General features: G+C 47.8%; 1 protein-coding gene across 2 annotated transcripts in view; it reads right to left on the bottom strand.

Moving 5' to 3' along the window:
• LOC129868827 (roundabout homolog 1-like) overlaps positions 1-13,606 on the bottom strand; it is a 233,498-nt gene that overhangs the window by 12,314 nt on the left and 207,578 nt on the right. For both annotated transcript variants that reach the window (XM_055943104.1, XM_055943105.1), the window contains 6 exons: positions 9,296-9,420; positions 8,938-9,109; positions 4,529-4,734; positions 4,181-4,431; positions 1,071-1,237; positions 780-901 (listed from right to left, as the gene is read on the bottom strand). In XM_055943104.1, the coding sequence (XP_055799079.1) occupies positions 780-901; positions 1,071-1,237; positions 4,181-4,431; positions 4,529-4,734; positions 8,938-9,109; positions 9,296-9,420 (1,043 nt within the window). The remainder of the gene's footprint in view (positions 1-779; positions 902-1,070; positions 1,238-4,180; positions 4,432-4,528; positions 4,735-8,937; positions 9,110-9,295; positions 9,421-13,606) is intronic.

Here is a 13,606-nt window from a genome sequence, read left to right as displayed (position 1 = left end):
AGCTCTCGCAGAAACATGGGCCTCAGAGTTAGGTATCGTAGATACAGCTAAGGAACCTAGCACTACATAAGCACTTTATGGGCCCATGACCTGTTATTTGGCAAAGGCCCATAACAAAGTGTTATCACCTGTTTTAAAGTATCATGTTCATTTGTACTGTACAGTGGCCCTATTAATAATTTTTGTCCAAGTCTGCTGAAAGTCAAAGACTCTCCTGCCAACTTCCAATGATGCTGGCCATGGGGATGCCTTCTCCCTTCCTGGCTGCCTGGCTTTGGCCCTGCTCAACTAAACTATTTACACCCTGGCTCTGTTTAGGACCGCACCCCTGACATGTGCACAAGTCGGATCATACATCACTGATGGAACTAACACCTTCATGGGGGAAAGACGGAGAAACATCTCACAACGTATAAACGTCCTCTTTCATAGGCCAGGATCAAAACCCACTCTGTCAGCACAGGTGGTCTTGATTAGGCCAACAGTTCCACATCCTACCCACAGCTGGCTATACAGCACAGTCTATGCCTACAGACTCAACTATGTGTTCTGAAGAACATAATTTGTCAACAAATCAAATCATCGTTTGTGTTGCTTTTTGTTAATATTAGACATAGCCATGCCAGCACATCACGGTGTAGGGAGACCAACAGACCAAGCAGTGTAAGAAACTGAGTGTAATAATTCTAAAACAGCTGACACAGAAAAACACTAGGGTAACCTCTTCTGGCAGGACAGTATCTGCAGACAGCTGGGCCCAGGGCCAGGACTCTACTCACCGTCCACTGCACCCTGACGGAGGAGGAGGAGAGGATGGTGGGGTTGTGCAGATTGACCACCACGTCCCCCAGTTCCCTCTGGATCTGACGGTGGTCCACTCCTTGGCTGGTGGGAGGGGTGTCTGCATGGGGACACAGAGACAGTGAGGGGTTAGTTCACTCTGGCACTCACTCTGGCCCAGCCAAGCCATGTGGTTAGGATATGAGGACCACTAAGTCTCAGTGTCTCTGTCATCAGATGAATGTGACTGTATCATCAGGTAGAGGTGGTAGAGGAGGGGGTTGTCTCACCTTGTGTTCTGACGGCATCAGTGATGGGGCTGGGGTCACTGAGGCCGTAGGCGTTGGCTGCTCTAACCAGGAACAGGTAGACGGCACCTGGTTTGAGGTTCTTCAGGACAAAGGTCTCTGTTTTCACATGATCAGCCAGAGTCACCCAGCTACTCCCCGACGCGTGACTGCACAGAGGGAGGAACAATGGTCAATCACTCACAACAGTGCATACACAGTGCCTTCAGAAAGGATGCATACTCCTTGACTTATTCTACATTTTGTTTTGTTACAGCCTGAATTCAAAATTGATTTGTTTTCTCACCCCGTCTACACACAATACCCCACACTGAAAAAGTGAACATGTTTTTAGATATTTTTGCATATTTATTGAAAATAAATTACAGAAACAATCAATGTACATAAGTATTCACACCCTTTTGCTATGACATGTCAAATTGAGCTCGGGTGCATCCAATTTCCTTTGATCATCCTTGAGATGTCACTACAACTTGATTAGAGTTGGAAATGATTTAGAAAGAAACACCTGTCTATATAAAGGTCCCACAGTTGACAGTGCATGTCAGAGCAGAAACTATACCATGAAGTCCAAGGAACTGTCTGTAGATCTCAGAGATAGAATTGTGATGAGGCATATATCTGGGGAAGAGAATAAAACTATGTCTAGAGTGTTTCCAAGAGCACAGTGGTCTCCATCATTGGGAAATTGAAAAAATATGGAACTACCCAGACTCTGCCTAGAGCTGGCTGTCCGACCAAACTGAGCAACTGGATAAGAAGGACCCTAGTCAGGGAGGTGACCAAGAACCCAATGAACAATCTGACAGGACTACAGAGTTCCTTGGTTGAGATGGGAGAACTTGCCAGTAGGACAACAGTCTCTACAGCACTTCACTAATCTGGGCTTTATGGGCGAGTGGCCAGATGGAAGCCACTCCTGAAAGAAAGGCACATGATAGCATGCCTGGAGGCACATGAATGGCACATGAAAGACTCAGAGCATAAGGCAAAATATTCTGTGGTCTGAGGAGAAAAAATCAAACTCTTTGGCCTGAATGCAAAGTGTCACGTCTGCTCCCGCTCTTTCCCTCCCCCTGGCGCTTGAGGGCGCCAGAATGCCTTGCATCACTCACTCCTGCCATCCATCACGTACACCTGCCTTTCCTTGTCACGCGCATCAGCGTTATTGGACTCACCTGGACTCTCTTATCACCTGTTCATTTCCTCCCCTATATGTGTCAGTTCCCCAGCTCTGTTCCCTGCTTCTGCATTGATTGTTTTTCTGTTTGCTAAGCTGTTTATGTCTCGTTCCATGTCCGTTATGTATTAAATGTTACTCCCCGTACCTGCTTCGTCTCTCCAGCGTCATCCTTGTGATAGATCGTGATAGAATGCAGAAGCCATCACACGAAGCATCGGGGAGTACTGGCGTTCTGGTTGGTATAGTGGCATCGGCTCTGGGTCACCACCGATGGAACCGGGGGTGCCTAGCCTGCTCGTCGGGCTTCCACGCCCTAGCAGGCTCGAGAGGTTTCCTTGCCCCGGTTGGCTCGGATGGCGCCCATCCCACGTCGGGCCTCAGCTGGATCGTCAGTTCTTGTCTGCCCAGCCTGTCCAGGAGTTTTTTTTGTTTGTTGTTTGTTTTGTCGGTGACGTCGGGGGTGGATTCTGCCGCCGATGGAACCGGGGGTGCCTAAGCCAGCCCGTCGAGCTTTCATGCCCTGGCTGGCCCGAGAGGTTTCATTGCCTCGGTTGGCTCGGTGGCTTCCCATCCCACGTCACAATCCACCGGATCATCGGGTTTCCTCAGCGGGATCGACAGGCGTCTGGACTCAGCCGGATCGTCAGGCTCCCATGCCTCAGCCGGCTCGCCAGGCTCTCACGCTCCAGCCGGTTCGTCGGGCTTCCACGCCTCAACCGGCTTGCCCAGCGCCCATGTCTCGGCCGGTTTGCCCAGGTGGGACGTCGGGTGGCGCCCCTAGTGGGGGGGTACTGTCACGTCTGCTCCCGCTCTTTCCCTCCCCCTGGCGCTTGAGGGCGCCAGAATGCCTTGCATCACTCACTCCTGCCATCCATCACGTACACCTGCCTTTCCTTGTCACGCGCATCAGCGTTATTGGACTCACCTGGCCTCTCTTATCACCTGTTCATTTCCTCCCCTATATGTGTCAGTTCCCCAGCTCTGTTCCCTGCTCCTGCATTGATTGTTTTTCTGTTTGCTAAGCTGTTTATGTCTCGTTCCATGTCCGTTATGTATTAAATGTTACTCCCCGTACCTGCTTCGTCTCTCCAGCGTCATCCTTGTGATAGATCGTGATAGCAAAGCACTATGTCTGGAGAAAACCAGGCACAGCTCATCACCTGTTTAACACCAGCCTTACCATGAAGCATGGTGGTGGCAACATCATATTATAGGAATGCTTTTCAGCGGCAGGGACTGGGAGACTGGTAAGGACAGAGGGAACAATGAATAGAGCCAAATACAGGCAAATCCTTCATGAGAACCTGCTTCAGAGTGCAAACACCTTAGACTAGGGCGAAGATTTATGTTCCAACAGGACACTGACCCCAAGCATACAGCCAAAGCAATGCTGGAATAGTTTCAGAACAAGAATGTGAAAGTCCTTGAGTTGGCCCAGCCAAAGGCCAGACTTGAATCCCATTGAAAATCTGTGGAAAGACTTGAAGATTGCTATTCACCGTCACTCCCCATCTGACTTAACAGGGCTTGAGAAAAAAGGAAGAATGGGAGAAAATCCCCAAAGCCAAACGTGCAAAGCTGATAGACATACCCATGACGACTCAAAGCTGTGATCACTGCCAAAGGTGCTTCTACAAATTATTGACTCATGGGTGTGAATATTTATGTAATTACATTTTTCAATAAATTTGGTAAAAATTCTAAAAACGTTTTCACTTTTTCATTATGGGGTGTTGTGCGTAGATGGTTGACCCCAAAAAATCTATTGAATCCATTTTGAATTCAGTCTGTAACACAACAAAATGTTGAATAAGTCCAGGAGTATGAATACTTTCTGAAGGCACTGTAGATACAGCCATGAACACACATATTAGACAAACATATTAGATCTCGGCCCTCCTACACTTACCTGAATGCCTCGATGACATAGGAGGTGGGCGTGGCCCCAGCGTTAGGGTTGGGTTTCCAGGACAGTGTGACAGAGGTGCGGCTGACGTCAGTCACGTCAGGCTTGGACGGGGCACTGGGGATCAGGTTAGGGTCTGTGGGTCGACCCGGCTGGACAACCACTCCAAACTCTTGCACCTCCACGTACGCCCTCCAGGATGCCTCTCCACTGGGGCTGGACGCCAAACAGGTGTATACGCCTGTATCTCCAAGCTAAGGAGACACAGAGACACAGTGTGATTGTGGGCTCATTCAGTAGTGTCTGAGTGGTGGTCTTTATGAGTGAGAGGGGTGTTATGCTGCCCCCTACCTTAGTGTAGCGGATCTGCAGGGCTCCTGTGTCTATCTGAGTGATGCGGGAGTCATCGGAGGACACCACCACCCCGTCTTTCTTCCAGTGGACTGTTGGAGTGGGGGTTCCTGTTGCTATGCAACCCAGGACCACTGTGCTGTCCACAGGTGCCGTCTGATTGGCTGGGCCCTGTCGGATCACGGGAGGGGGGCGGTCTGACACCACTATTCAAAAGGGAGAGGGAGAATGTACTGTTTAATACCAGTTATACTGTCGCAATCAGACATGGGTTCAAATACTATTTAGGGTATTTCAATTACTTTCAAAGACATTTGGAAGTATTTCTTTTTTTTTTTAAGACAAGAAGTTGAATATTGGAATGCATTCGGAAATACACTTGGAAAGTATATTTAAAAAAAAAAATCAAATAAACTGACTCAAATAAACTCCCATGCATTTAATCCAGATATTTCAAACTAGTCTTAAAAATACACTGAGTATACCAAACATGAAGAACACCTGCTCTTTCCGTGACATAGAATGAGCAGGTGAATCCAGAGGTAAAAGCTATGATCCCTTATTTATGTCACTTATTAAACCCACTTCAATTAGTGTAGATGAAGGGGATGAGACAGGTTAAAGAAAGATTTTTAAGCTTTGAGACAATTGAAACGTGGATTGTGTATATGTACCATTCAGAGGGTGAAGGGGCAAGACAACATATTTAAGGGCCTTTGAACAAGGGTATGGTAGTAGGTGCCAGGGTGCACCGGTTTGTGTCAAGAACTGCAACTTGGATATACATACGGGGTATCAAATCAAATCAAATTGTATTGGTCACATACACATATTTAACAGATCTTATTGCGGGTGTAGCGAAATGCTTGTGTTCCTAGCTCCAACAGTGCTATAATATCTAACAATACACACAAATCTCAAAGTAAAATAATGGAATTAAGAAATATATAAATATAAGGATGAGTACTATCGGAGTGGCATTGACTAGAATACGGTAGAATACAGTATATACATATGAAATGATTAAAACAGTATGTATAAATTATTAAAGTGACCAGCGTTCCATTACTAAAGTGACCAGTGATTCCATGTCTATGTACATAGGGCAGCAGCCTCTAATGTGGAGGGTTGAGTAGCCGGGTGGTAGCTGGCTAGTGACAGTGACTGAGTTCAGCGCAGGGTACTGGGTGGAGGCCGGCTAGTGAAGGCTATTTAACAGTCTGATGACCTTGAGATAGAAGCTATTTTTCAGTCTCTCGGTCCCAGCTTTGAAGCACCTGTACTGACCTCACCTTCTGGATGATAGCGGGGTGAACATGCCGTGGTTGATGTTAATGATTCTCTTTTTGGCCTTCCTGTGACATTGGGCGCTGTAAGTGTCCTGGAGATCAGGCAGTGTGCCCCCGGTGATGCGTTGGGCAGACCGCACCACCCTCTGGTTAGCCCTGCGGTTTTAGGTGGTGCCGTTGCCATACCAGGCAGTGATACAGCCTGACAGAATGCTTTCAAGGGTGCATCTGTAAAAGTTGGTGTGGGTCTTAGGGACCAAGCCCGTTTTGTTGACGTTTTTGGGAGAGGTTATTTTCCTGGCACCACTTTGCCAGGGCCCTCACCTCCTCCCTGTAGGCTGTCTCATCATTGTTGGTAATCAGACCTACCACTGTTGTGTCATTAGAAAACTTGATAATTGAGTTGGATGAACAGGGAATACAGGAGGGGCTAAGCACACACCCTTGTGGGGCCCCTGTGTTGAGGATCAGCGGAGTGGAGAAGTCCGTCAGGAAGTCCAGGACCCAGTTACACAGGGCGGGGTTCAGACCCAGGGCCCCGAGCATAATGATGAGCTTGGAGGGTACTATGGTGTTGAAGGCTGAGCGGTAGTCAATGAACAGCAGTCTTACATAGGTATTCCTCTTGTCCAGATGGGACAGGGCAGTATGCACTGCGATGGCGATTGCGTCGTCTGTGGATTTATTGGGGTGGTATGCAAATTGAAGTGGGTCTAGGGTGGCAGGTAAGGTGGAGGTGATATGATCCTTAACTAGCCTCTCAAAGCACTTCATTTTGTTCAGTTACCACCTTGTCTTTCTTGGGTACAGAAACAATGGTATACATCTTGAAGCATATGGGAACAGCAGACTGGGATAGGGAGAGATTGAAAATGTCCGTAAACATTCCAGCCAGCTGGTCTGTACATGCTCTGAGGACGCGGCTAGGGATGCCGTCTGGGCCGGCAGCCTTGCGAGGGTTAACAAGCTTAAATGTTTTACTCACATTGGCCTCGGAGAATGAGAGTCCACAGTCTTTGGGAGCGGGCTGCGTCGGTGGCACGGTGTTATCCTCAATGTGGCTGAAGAAGGTTTTTGGCTTGTCCGGGAGCAACACATCTGTGTCCGCGCCGTGGCTGGTTCTCCCTTTGCAAGTCCCTGCCACATACGCTCGTATCTGATCAATTGAATTGTGACTCCACTTTGTCTTTGTCCTGACGTTTGTCTGTTTGATTGCCTTTCTGCACAATTTTTATTCAACCATATTCCCAATCACCTTGCCATGGTTAAATGTGAAGGTTCGCACTTTCATTTTTGTGCAAATGCTGCCATCTATCCACGTTTTTGGTTGGGGTAGGTTTTAATACTAGACACAACCATGGGAAACATTGGAGTCAACATGGGCAACCATCCCTGTGGAACGCTTTCGACACATTGTAGACTCCATTCCCCAAAGAAATGAGGCTGTTCTGAGGGCAAAAAAGGGGGGGTGCAACTCAATACTAGGAAGGCGTTCCTAAGGTTTTTATACTCAGTGTAAGTATTTGAAAATACTTTCAAATAGCAGGCTCTTTATAGGAAATTATTTGAAAATACTAATTTAAAAAAATACTTATTTAAATAACTAAGACTCAAATACACATGGTCTAACCCTGGTCTGAACCAGGTCTGACCCAGGTCTGGGTCAGAATAAATAGGTCTCTCTATCATCCCTTCAGATAGAGAGAGAAAGCTGGAATGAAGAGAATAGAATGGCGAGAAAAGAGACAGAGAAAATCAAGGACAGATGAGATGTGAGAGATATTGAGGAAAATTGGCACGAGAAGAACACAATAGGAGTGACAGGTTGGGCAGTGAAGGGGAATAGAAATCAGATTATCCCAATGCCCAGAGCAACTGGCTAATCATTGGGCAATAGTAGGAGCACCACAGACCAACAAATAACAAATCCCATTTAGATAGCAGCCAGCCATCACTCTCCCACTTCACAACCCAGTGGAAATAGAGGGGATACGGCTCTCCAAAATCAGAGGCACAGGGGAAAATAATGGAAATACCTTGAAAACCACCAGAGGTAATGGCAGCAAGTTATTTCTATACAGATACAGCATTCAAACAGGGAAGGAGGAGGGAAAAGGGGGAGAGAGGTGGAGGGGGAAGAGAGAGACGGGTAAGCCTATTCACTAGAAGGAGAAATAAGGGATGGCAGAGTGAGGAGTGCTACGTGGATTAAATCAAACATGCTACATCCTTGTTTCATTTCCATTAAGTGTAATTGAGTGTACATTAAGTAGGTGACTCTCATTTCCCTGGCGCGGCTGCAGAAAGCATTACCATATGATTACCCAGAACCAATAGCTGCCACCAAGTCACCGCTATGCACAGACAACGCCTGTACCAGCCTCAGGCAATTATGTTAATTAACTTAATATATGTACATAGTGAAGACGCACACGCATCCACACACGCACACATACACATGTTCACACTCTCTCAGGTCAGTTTATTATAACCAAGTAGACTTTGCTGCTGGTGCTGGCTGCTGTAATTACTATTGTAGGACTTGGAGCCAGACTCAAAATTTAAATTCTGTTTTTAATAACTGATGCAATTATCAGGATTATCATAATTCGGTTCACCAGCATGACATTAGGGTGGAGAACGAAAGGTGTTTGGGTTTAAATATATGTGTGTGTGTGCGTGTGTGCGTGTGCGTGTGTGTGTAAAAATGTGTGTGTATGAAAATGTGATTATGTGTGTATCTGTTTTGGGGGAGGGTTCAATTGGGAAGGAGGGTATGGGCGGTCTGCATGCACTGTCACCATGGGAACAGGGGGTTTGGAGCCCAAATGCCTGCAGCTGAGGGTTCCTGAAATCACTCCAACAACAATTAGTCACCAAGGCCAACAGTAACCAGCAAAAAACACTGAACCGTAAAGGCCACAGTATCTCGCCAGTCTACAGGACAGGCTGAACTGCCATATATCCAGTCAACAATCAGCAAGTAGTTATTCAGTAATGACATTGGAGGACAGAAATTCAGCATTTTCCAATCATGGAGAGACAACTCAGTCAACCAGGCCAATGGAGGCTTTGGTCAGTTGATTAGAGGAAACCCTCCCTCCTCCCTCCCTCACTCACTGTCAGTGACCTCCAGCAGGGCCTTGGTGATGACGGAGCCAGCGATGTTGAGGGCCTGACAGCTGTAGTAGCCGGCGTCTGAGCGCTGGGCGTCTGCGATTGTCAGACTGCCTGTCTGGGACACGGAAAGTCGGCTGAAGGGCTGAGGGGGCTGGTAGGAGAAAAGCAGGCTCTGGAGGACGGAGAGAAAGAGACTGGTCATGAGACTGGAATTACATGTTTACCCTTGAGACATCCATTGGACATGGTGTTATCAATAACCTACACTCTAAGGATACGGTGCATTCAAGACCTTTTCTTCAACATATAGGCCTGTGTATCAACATTTTCATCTTAAATAGACAGGATAGTATCTCACATTGCTGCCCTCCCTCTGCCAGAAGATGGCAGGCTGGGGGTTGCCAGTGGCCTCACACTGGAAGGTGACCATTCTCCCAACTGCCACCACCTGGTTTCTGGGGCGCATGGCGAACGCTGGAGGCACTGCAGGGGTGGAGAGATGGACCTTGGTTTAACAGGACAAACATTGAAAAACGTTGCAAGCATTGCAATAGAATGATAAAGCAAACCATAAAATCACATACAACAGGATGAAAAAAATGACTGTTTACCTTTTTTCCACTTAAAAATATGCATTTTATTTTATTACCTACTTACTACCGGTTGCTCGTGACAACTGAAATGTGAACTCCTATTGGAGGATTGGAGGAAGGAGAGGAGGACTGTAATGACTAATGATGTCGTGTTGCTGTCAGTGTGGAGGAGGATGACCGATGGATGACAGTGTGGAGGGATGACCGGCGGATGATAACTTACCAGTGAAGACTACAAGAGAAGAGAAGAGAAGCAAACACAAGAGCAGGAGATGAATAATGATGACAGGCACATGCGACGGCAAAAGATTATCAGTCAATCATGAAACATTTTCAACAAACACTTTGATGAATGAATACATGAATGAGTAAAGGAACGGAATACACAACAATCTGATAGACCGCGAGGGCATATGCTGCACAGAAGCTCTGTTTGTGTAGTAGAGTAATAGTCCACTACTCAGTCACTGCGTGTTGACTATGGTTGGTCTCAGGGGGTATGTATTTAATGAACGGGACTCCACTGTGAGACTGCTTCAGTGTGGGTTTGACTGTAAATACATCTCCCTCCCTCCATCTACATTCCTCAACACTGTGGACATACACACACGCATGTGGTTACTGTGGACATACACACTCTCACACACATATTCACACATGCAGTTACTGTGGACACACACACATACACGCATGTTGCCTCAAATAACTGTATAGGCAGTATTTTATCACTATTACACTACAGTAGAACAGAAATGTCCTTTCTTAATGATACAAAGAAAAACACAGAGGGACATGTGAGACCTTAAAGAAAGGTCCAGACAAAGGGAGGAGTAAGGGAGGACACAGACGGGGGGGAAGACATGTTGTTGTTGTTGGATTTGGCTGAACCCCATAACCACCAAGCCTGACATCCATGTTTCCGGAGCGGGACGTGATGAATATGTGACCATGGACTTAAAAAGAGCCAGGGTCCAGCTCCCAGCATGTCGTGCTGGATGAGGTAGAGGAAGCGGAGCATCTCTTCCTGCCCCCTACCTGAGTGTGTTGAGCTCAGACCAGACCCCCTTCACGGGCCACATGCCCACCCAGCTACAGGCTCCCACCATATTTCATATACTAAAAAATGTAACAATGTCCATTTACTGAATACTATGCACCTGGAGAATACTATGTTTCTATCACTATGTAATATTTTGGACCAGGATTTGTACATTCCTTGCTAACTTTTCTGTCTAATTTAATTTATGTGGAGTAACATGGGAACTTAATCAATCACAGGGAACAAAGATAATTTCCTTGGCAAATGTGTGCACGCACACACACACACACACACACACACACACACACACACACACACACACACACACACACACACACTCACACTCACACTCACAGACAACAGTGGTGGGAGTGTTTGAAAAGTTTGTTGTCGTGCTGATAGATCCACACTGAAGGACTAGTGCTGACCCCTGACTTGCAGCATGTGTTTTATGGGGTTAGCTGGGGCCAGAGGCATGAATTCCCCTGGCAGGTTTATAGGGTGATTGGAGGCGTTGTTGAGGGGACACACAAGCTTGTGTGTTTGGTCAGTTCAATGGGACAGTAAAGTGAGGGTGGAGTGTGAGAGTATGTATCTTGGAGCGTGTGTGTGAATGTGTGCGTCGCACATGCATGTGTGTACTGCATTTGTGCCGATGTGTATGTGCGTGCCTGTGTGTATGTCACACACGTGTGTGTATTACTGTGTGTGCTCAGTAGGGTTGCTGGGACAAGGCGTGGCCTGTTCCCATCCCTATGAGACCTATTGGACTTGTTGACTCAAAGGTGTGAAAAGCCTTGCATGGGAGTGTTGGGTTGAGTTACGAGGCTAGCCAGCTCTGTGGTCCGTTTGGACAGAGTTACAACCCCCCAGTGAACACATAAACCTGGAGGGGAGAGAGAGGGGGATGAACTCTACTACAGTTCAGACACTCGGAGACCGGAACTTCCTCTCTCTCCCTCTGGGTGTAGAGCTAGGCCTATAGAGAGCCTTATAGACTGTGGCCTTCATATGTCTATAAAGGCTGAGGCACACTGTGAGTCTTAAAGCCTATAAAGTAGCTGAACAGTGATATGCATGGATAGGCAAGTGACCAAGGGCCATTGTGGTGAGTGAGAGAGAGAGAGAGAGAGAGAGAGAGAGAGAGAGAGAGAGAGAGAGAGAGAGAGAGAGAGAGAGAGAGAGAGAGAGAGAGAGAGAGAGAGAGAGAGACTTTTGACTTTTTGTCTTTCTTTATTGAAACATTCTCATTTCATTTAAAACTCACCCCCCCCTAAAATAAAAAAACAAAAATATATCCTGTACTGCATACATGTACCATACTCACCTTTCCATCTACCACATGATACAAACCACCATCACCATACACAAAAACAATACCCTCTCCTACAACCGTATATCCAAAACATCTTCCCCAGCAATACAGACAGCCCCCCCAACACACCATATCTCCTCAAACATCTCCACACATTTGATCAGTTTATAGAACTCAAACTCAACCCTAAGGCGCGCAGAGACCATCCCATTAAACAGTAGTAAAGGGTCTGTTATCCCCCCACCTTTGACCCTGTTTCTCCTTGTTAGCCAAATAGCTAATTTTGCCTGAGCAAACAGAAAATTCAACAAAACACATTTTTCTTTCTCCTTACTCGAATACCTGTATCCCATTATAAACATCCCAACAGCAAAAACCACCCCCAACCTCTCACACAGACATTCCAACAGAGACATTAATGGCATTAACCTGGTGCACACAGAAAACACATGAATCACAGTTTCTTTCATTTGACAGAAAGGACACCCCTGCCCAATTCCCGGATCAACCCGTGCCAACCAGCTGTTAGTGGCCAGGGCTCCATGAAGAACCCTCCACTGGAGGTCCCCTGACCTCTTTGGTACTGGGGGTTTGTAGAGCGCCCTCCATCTAAAACCCACCATACTCTCCGCCCCACATACCCCCTGCCACTGATGTGCCTTCACTCCTGTTAGGCTTCTAATGTTCCTAACCTTAACGCAGAGGTTGTAGAGGGCTTTACCTCCCACCCCCTCAAACTCCCCCAGGCTCGGAGTGTTAAAATCTAACAAGTCCTCCAGACCCCCTTGCCAGTCTCCAGTCTCTGCCGTCACCTGCAGTGGCGGAAACATTGGTGGCCCCTCTCTCTTTGGCCTCTCAAACACCCCCCTTACCGGCTCAGACAGTGCCTCCTGGACCTCCTCCAGGAATCTCTCCAGCAGCCTAAGAGACGTTATTCCTGTTTGTTGCGCCAAGACCTCCGGGGTTTTCCACCCCTCCTCTCCCAGCAGTCTCAGGTCACCTAGCCTTTGTAAACCCCCTGCCATCAGTTGCCTCTGCAGGGTGGCCGACTGAACCGATCTCAAAGGGATGGCTGGGTTGTGGAAAATAGGCTCCTCCCACACCCACTGCCCAGGCTCCACACCCCCTTCTCGTGTGGGCCTTAGCAGCTGCCAGGCCCTCAGCACCGCAGAGTAAAACTCTGAGAGACCTGCTGTACTCAGCCTCTCCAGCTTCATGAGGAACAGCTGCCGGTCCAACCCTAATCCGCCAGCTCTCCTCAGCAGCGCGCATGCTGGTTCCCTCCAGCCAACATCAGTATGGTACAGCAGTCTCTGCACCGCCTTTAGCCGGAAAGCAGCCATCCTGCTCTCCAGTTCCACCAGGCCCTGTCCTCCTTCGTGGACGGTCATGTACAACACTGCTGCCTTCAGCCAGTGATGGCCCGACCAAAAGAAGTCCACCAGCTTGCGTTGCAGGTCTGCAAGCAGACCGGCGGGGGGGTTGAGGACAGCCAGTTTATGCCACAAGGAAGATGCCACCAGGTTGTTGATTATCAGCACCCTCCCTCTATATGACACTTGGGACAGGAGCCACCTCCACCTGGCCAGTCTTGACACCACTGCCTGTGACAGCCCCTCCCAGTTCTTGCTGACCCACCTCTCCGAGCCCAGGTACACCCCCAACACTTTAAGCCCTTCACAACCCCACTGCAAACCCCCTGGAAGCAGAGGAGGAGCCCTA

This window comes from Salvelinus fontinalis, chromosome 13, assembly GCF_029448725.1.
Source record: "Salvelinus fontinalis isolate EN_2023a chromosome 13, ASM2944872v1, whole genome shotgun sequence".
NCBI lineage: Eukaryota > Metazoa > Chordata > Actinopteri > Salmoniformes > Salmonidae > Salvelinus > Salvelinus fontinalis.
Note: the sequence above shows the minus strand (reverse complement) of the source record. Positions and strands in the feature narration are given on the sequence as shown.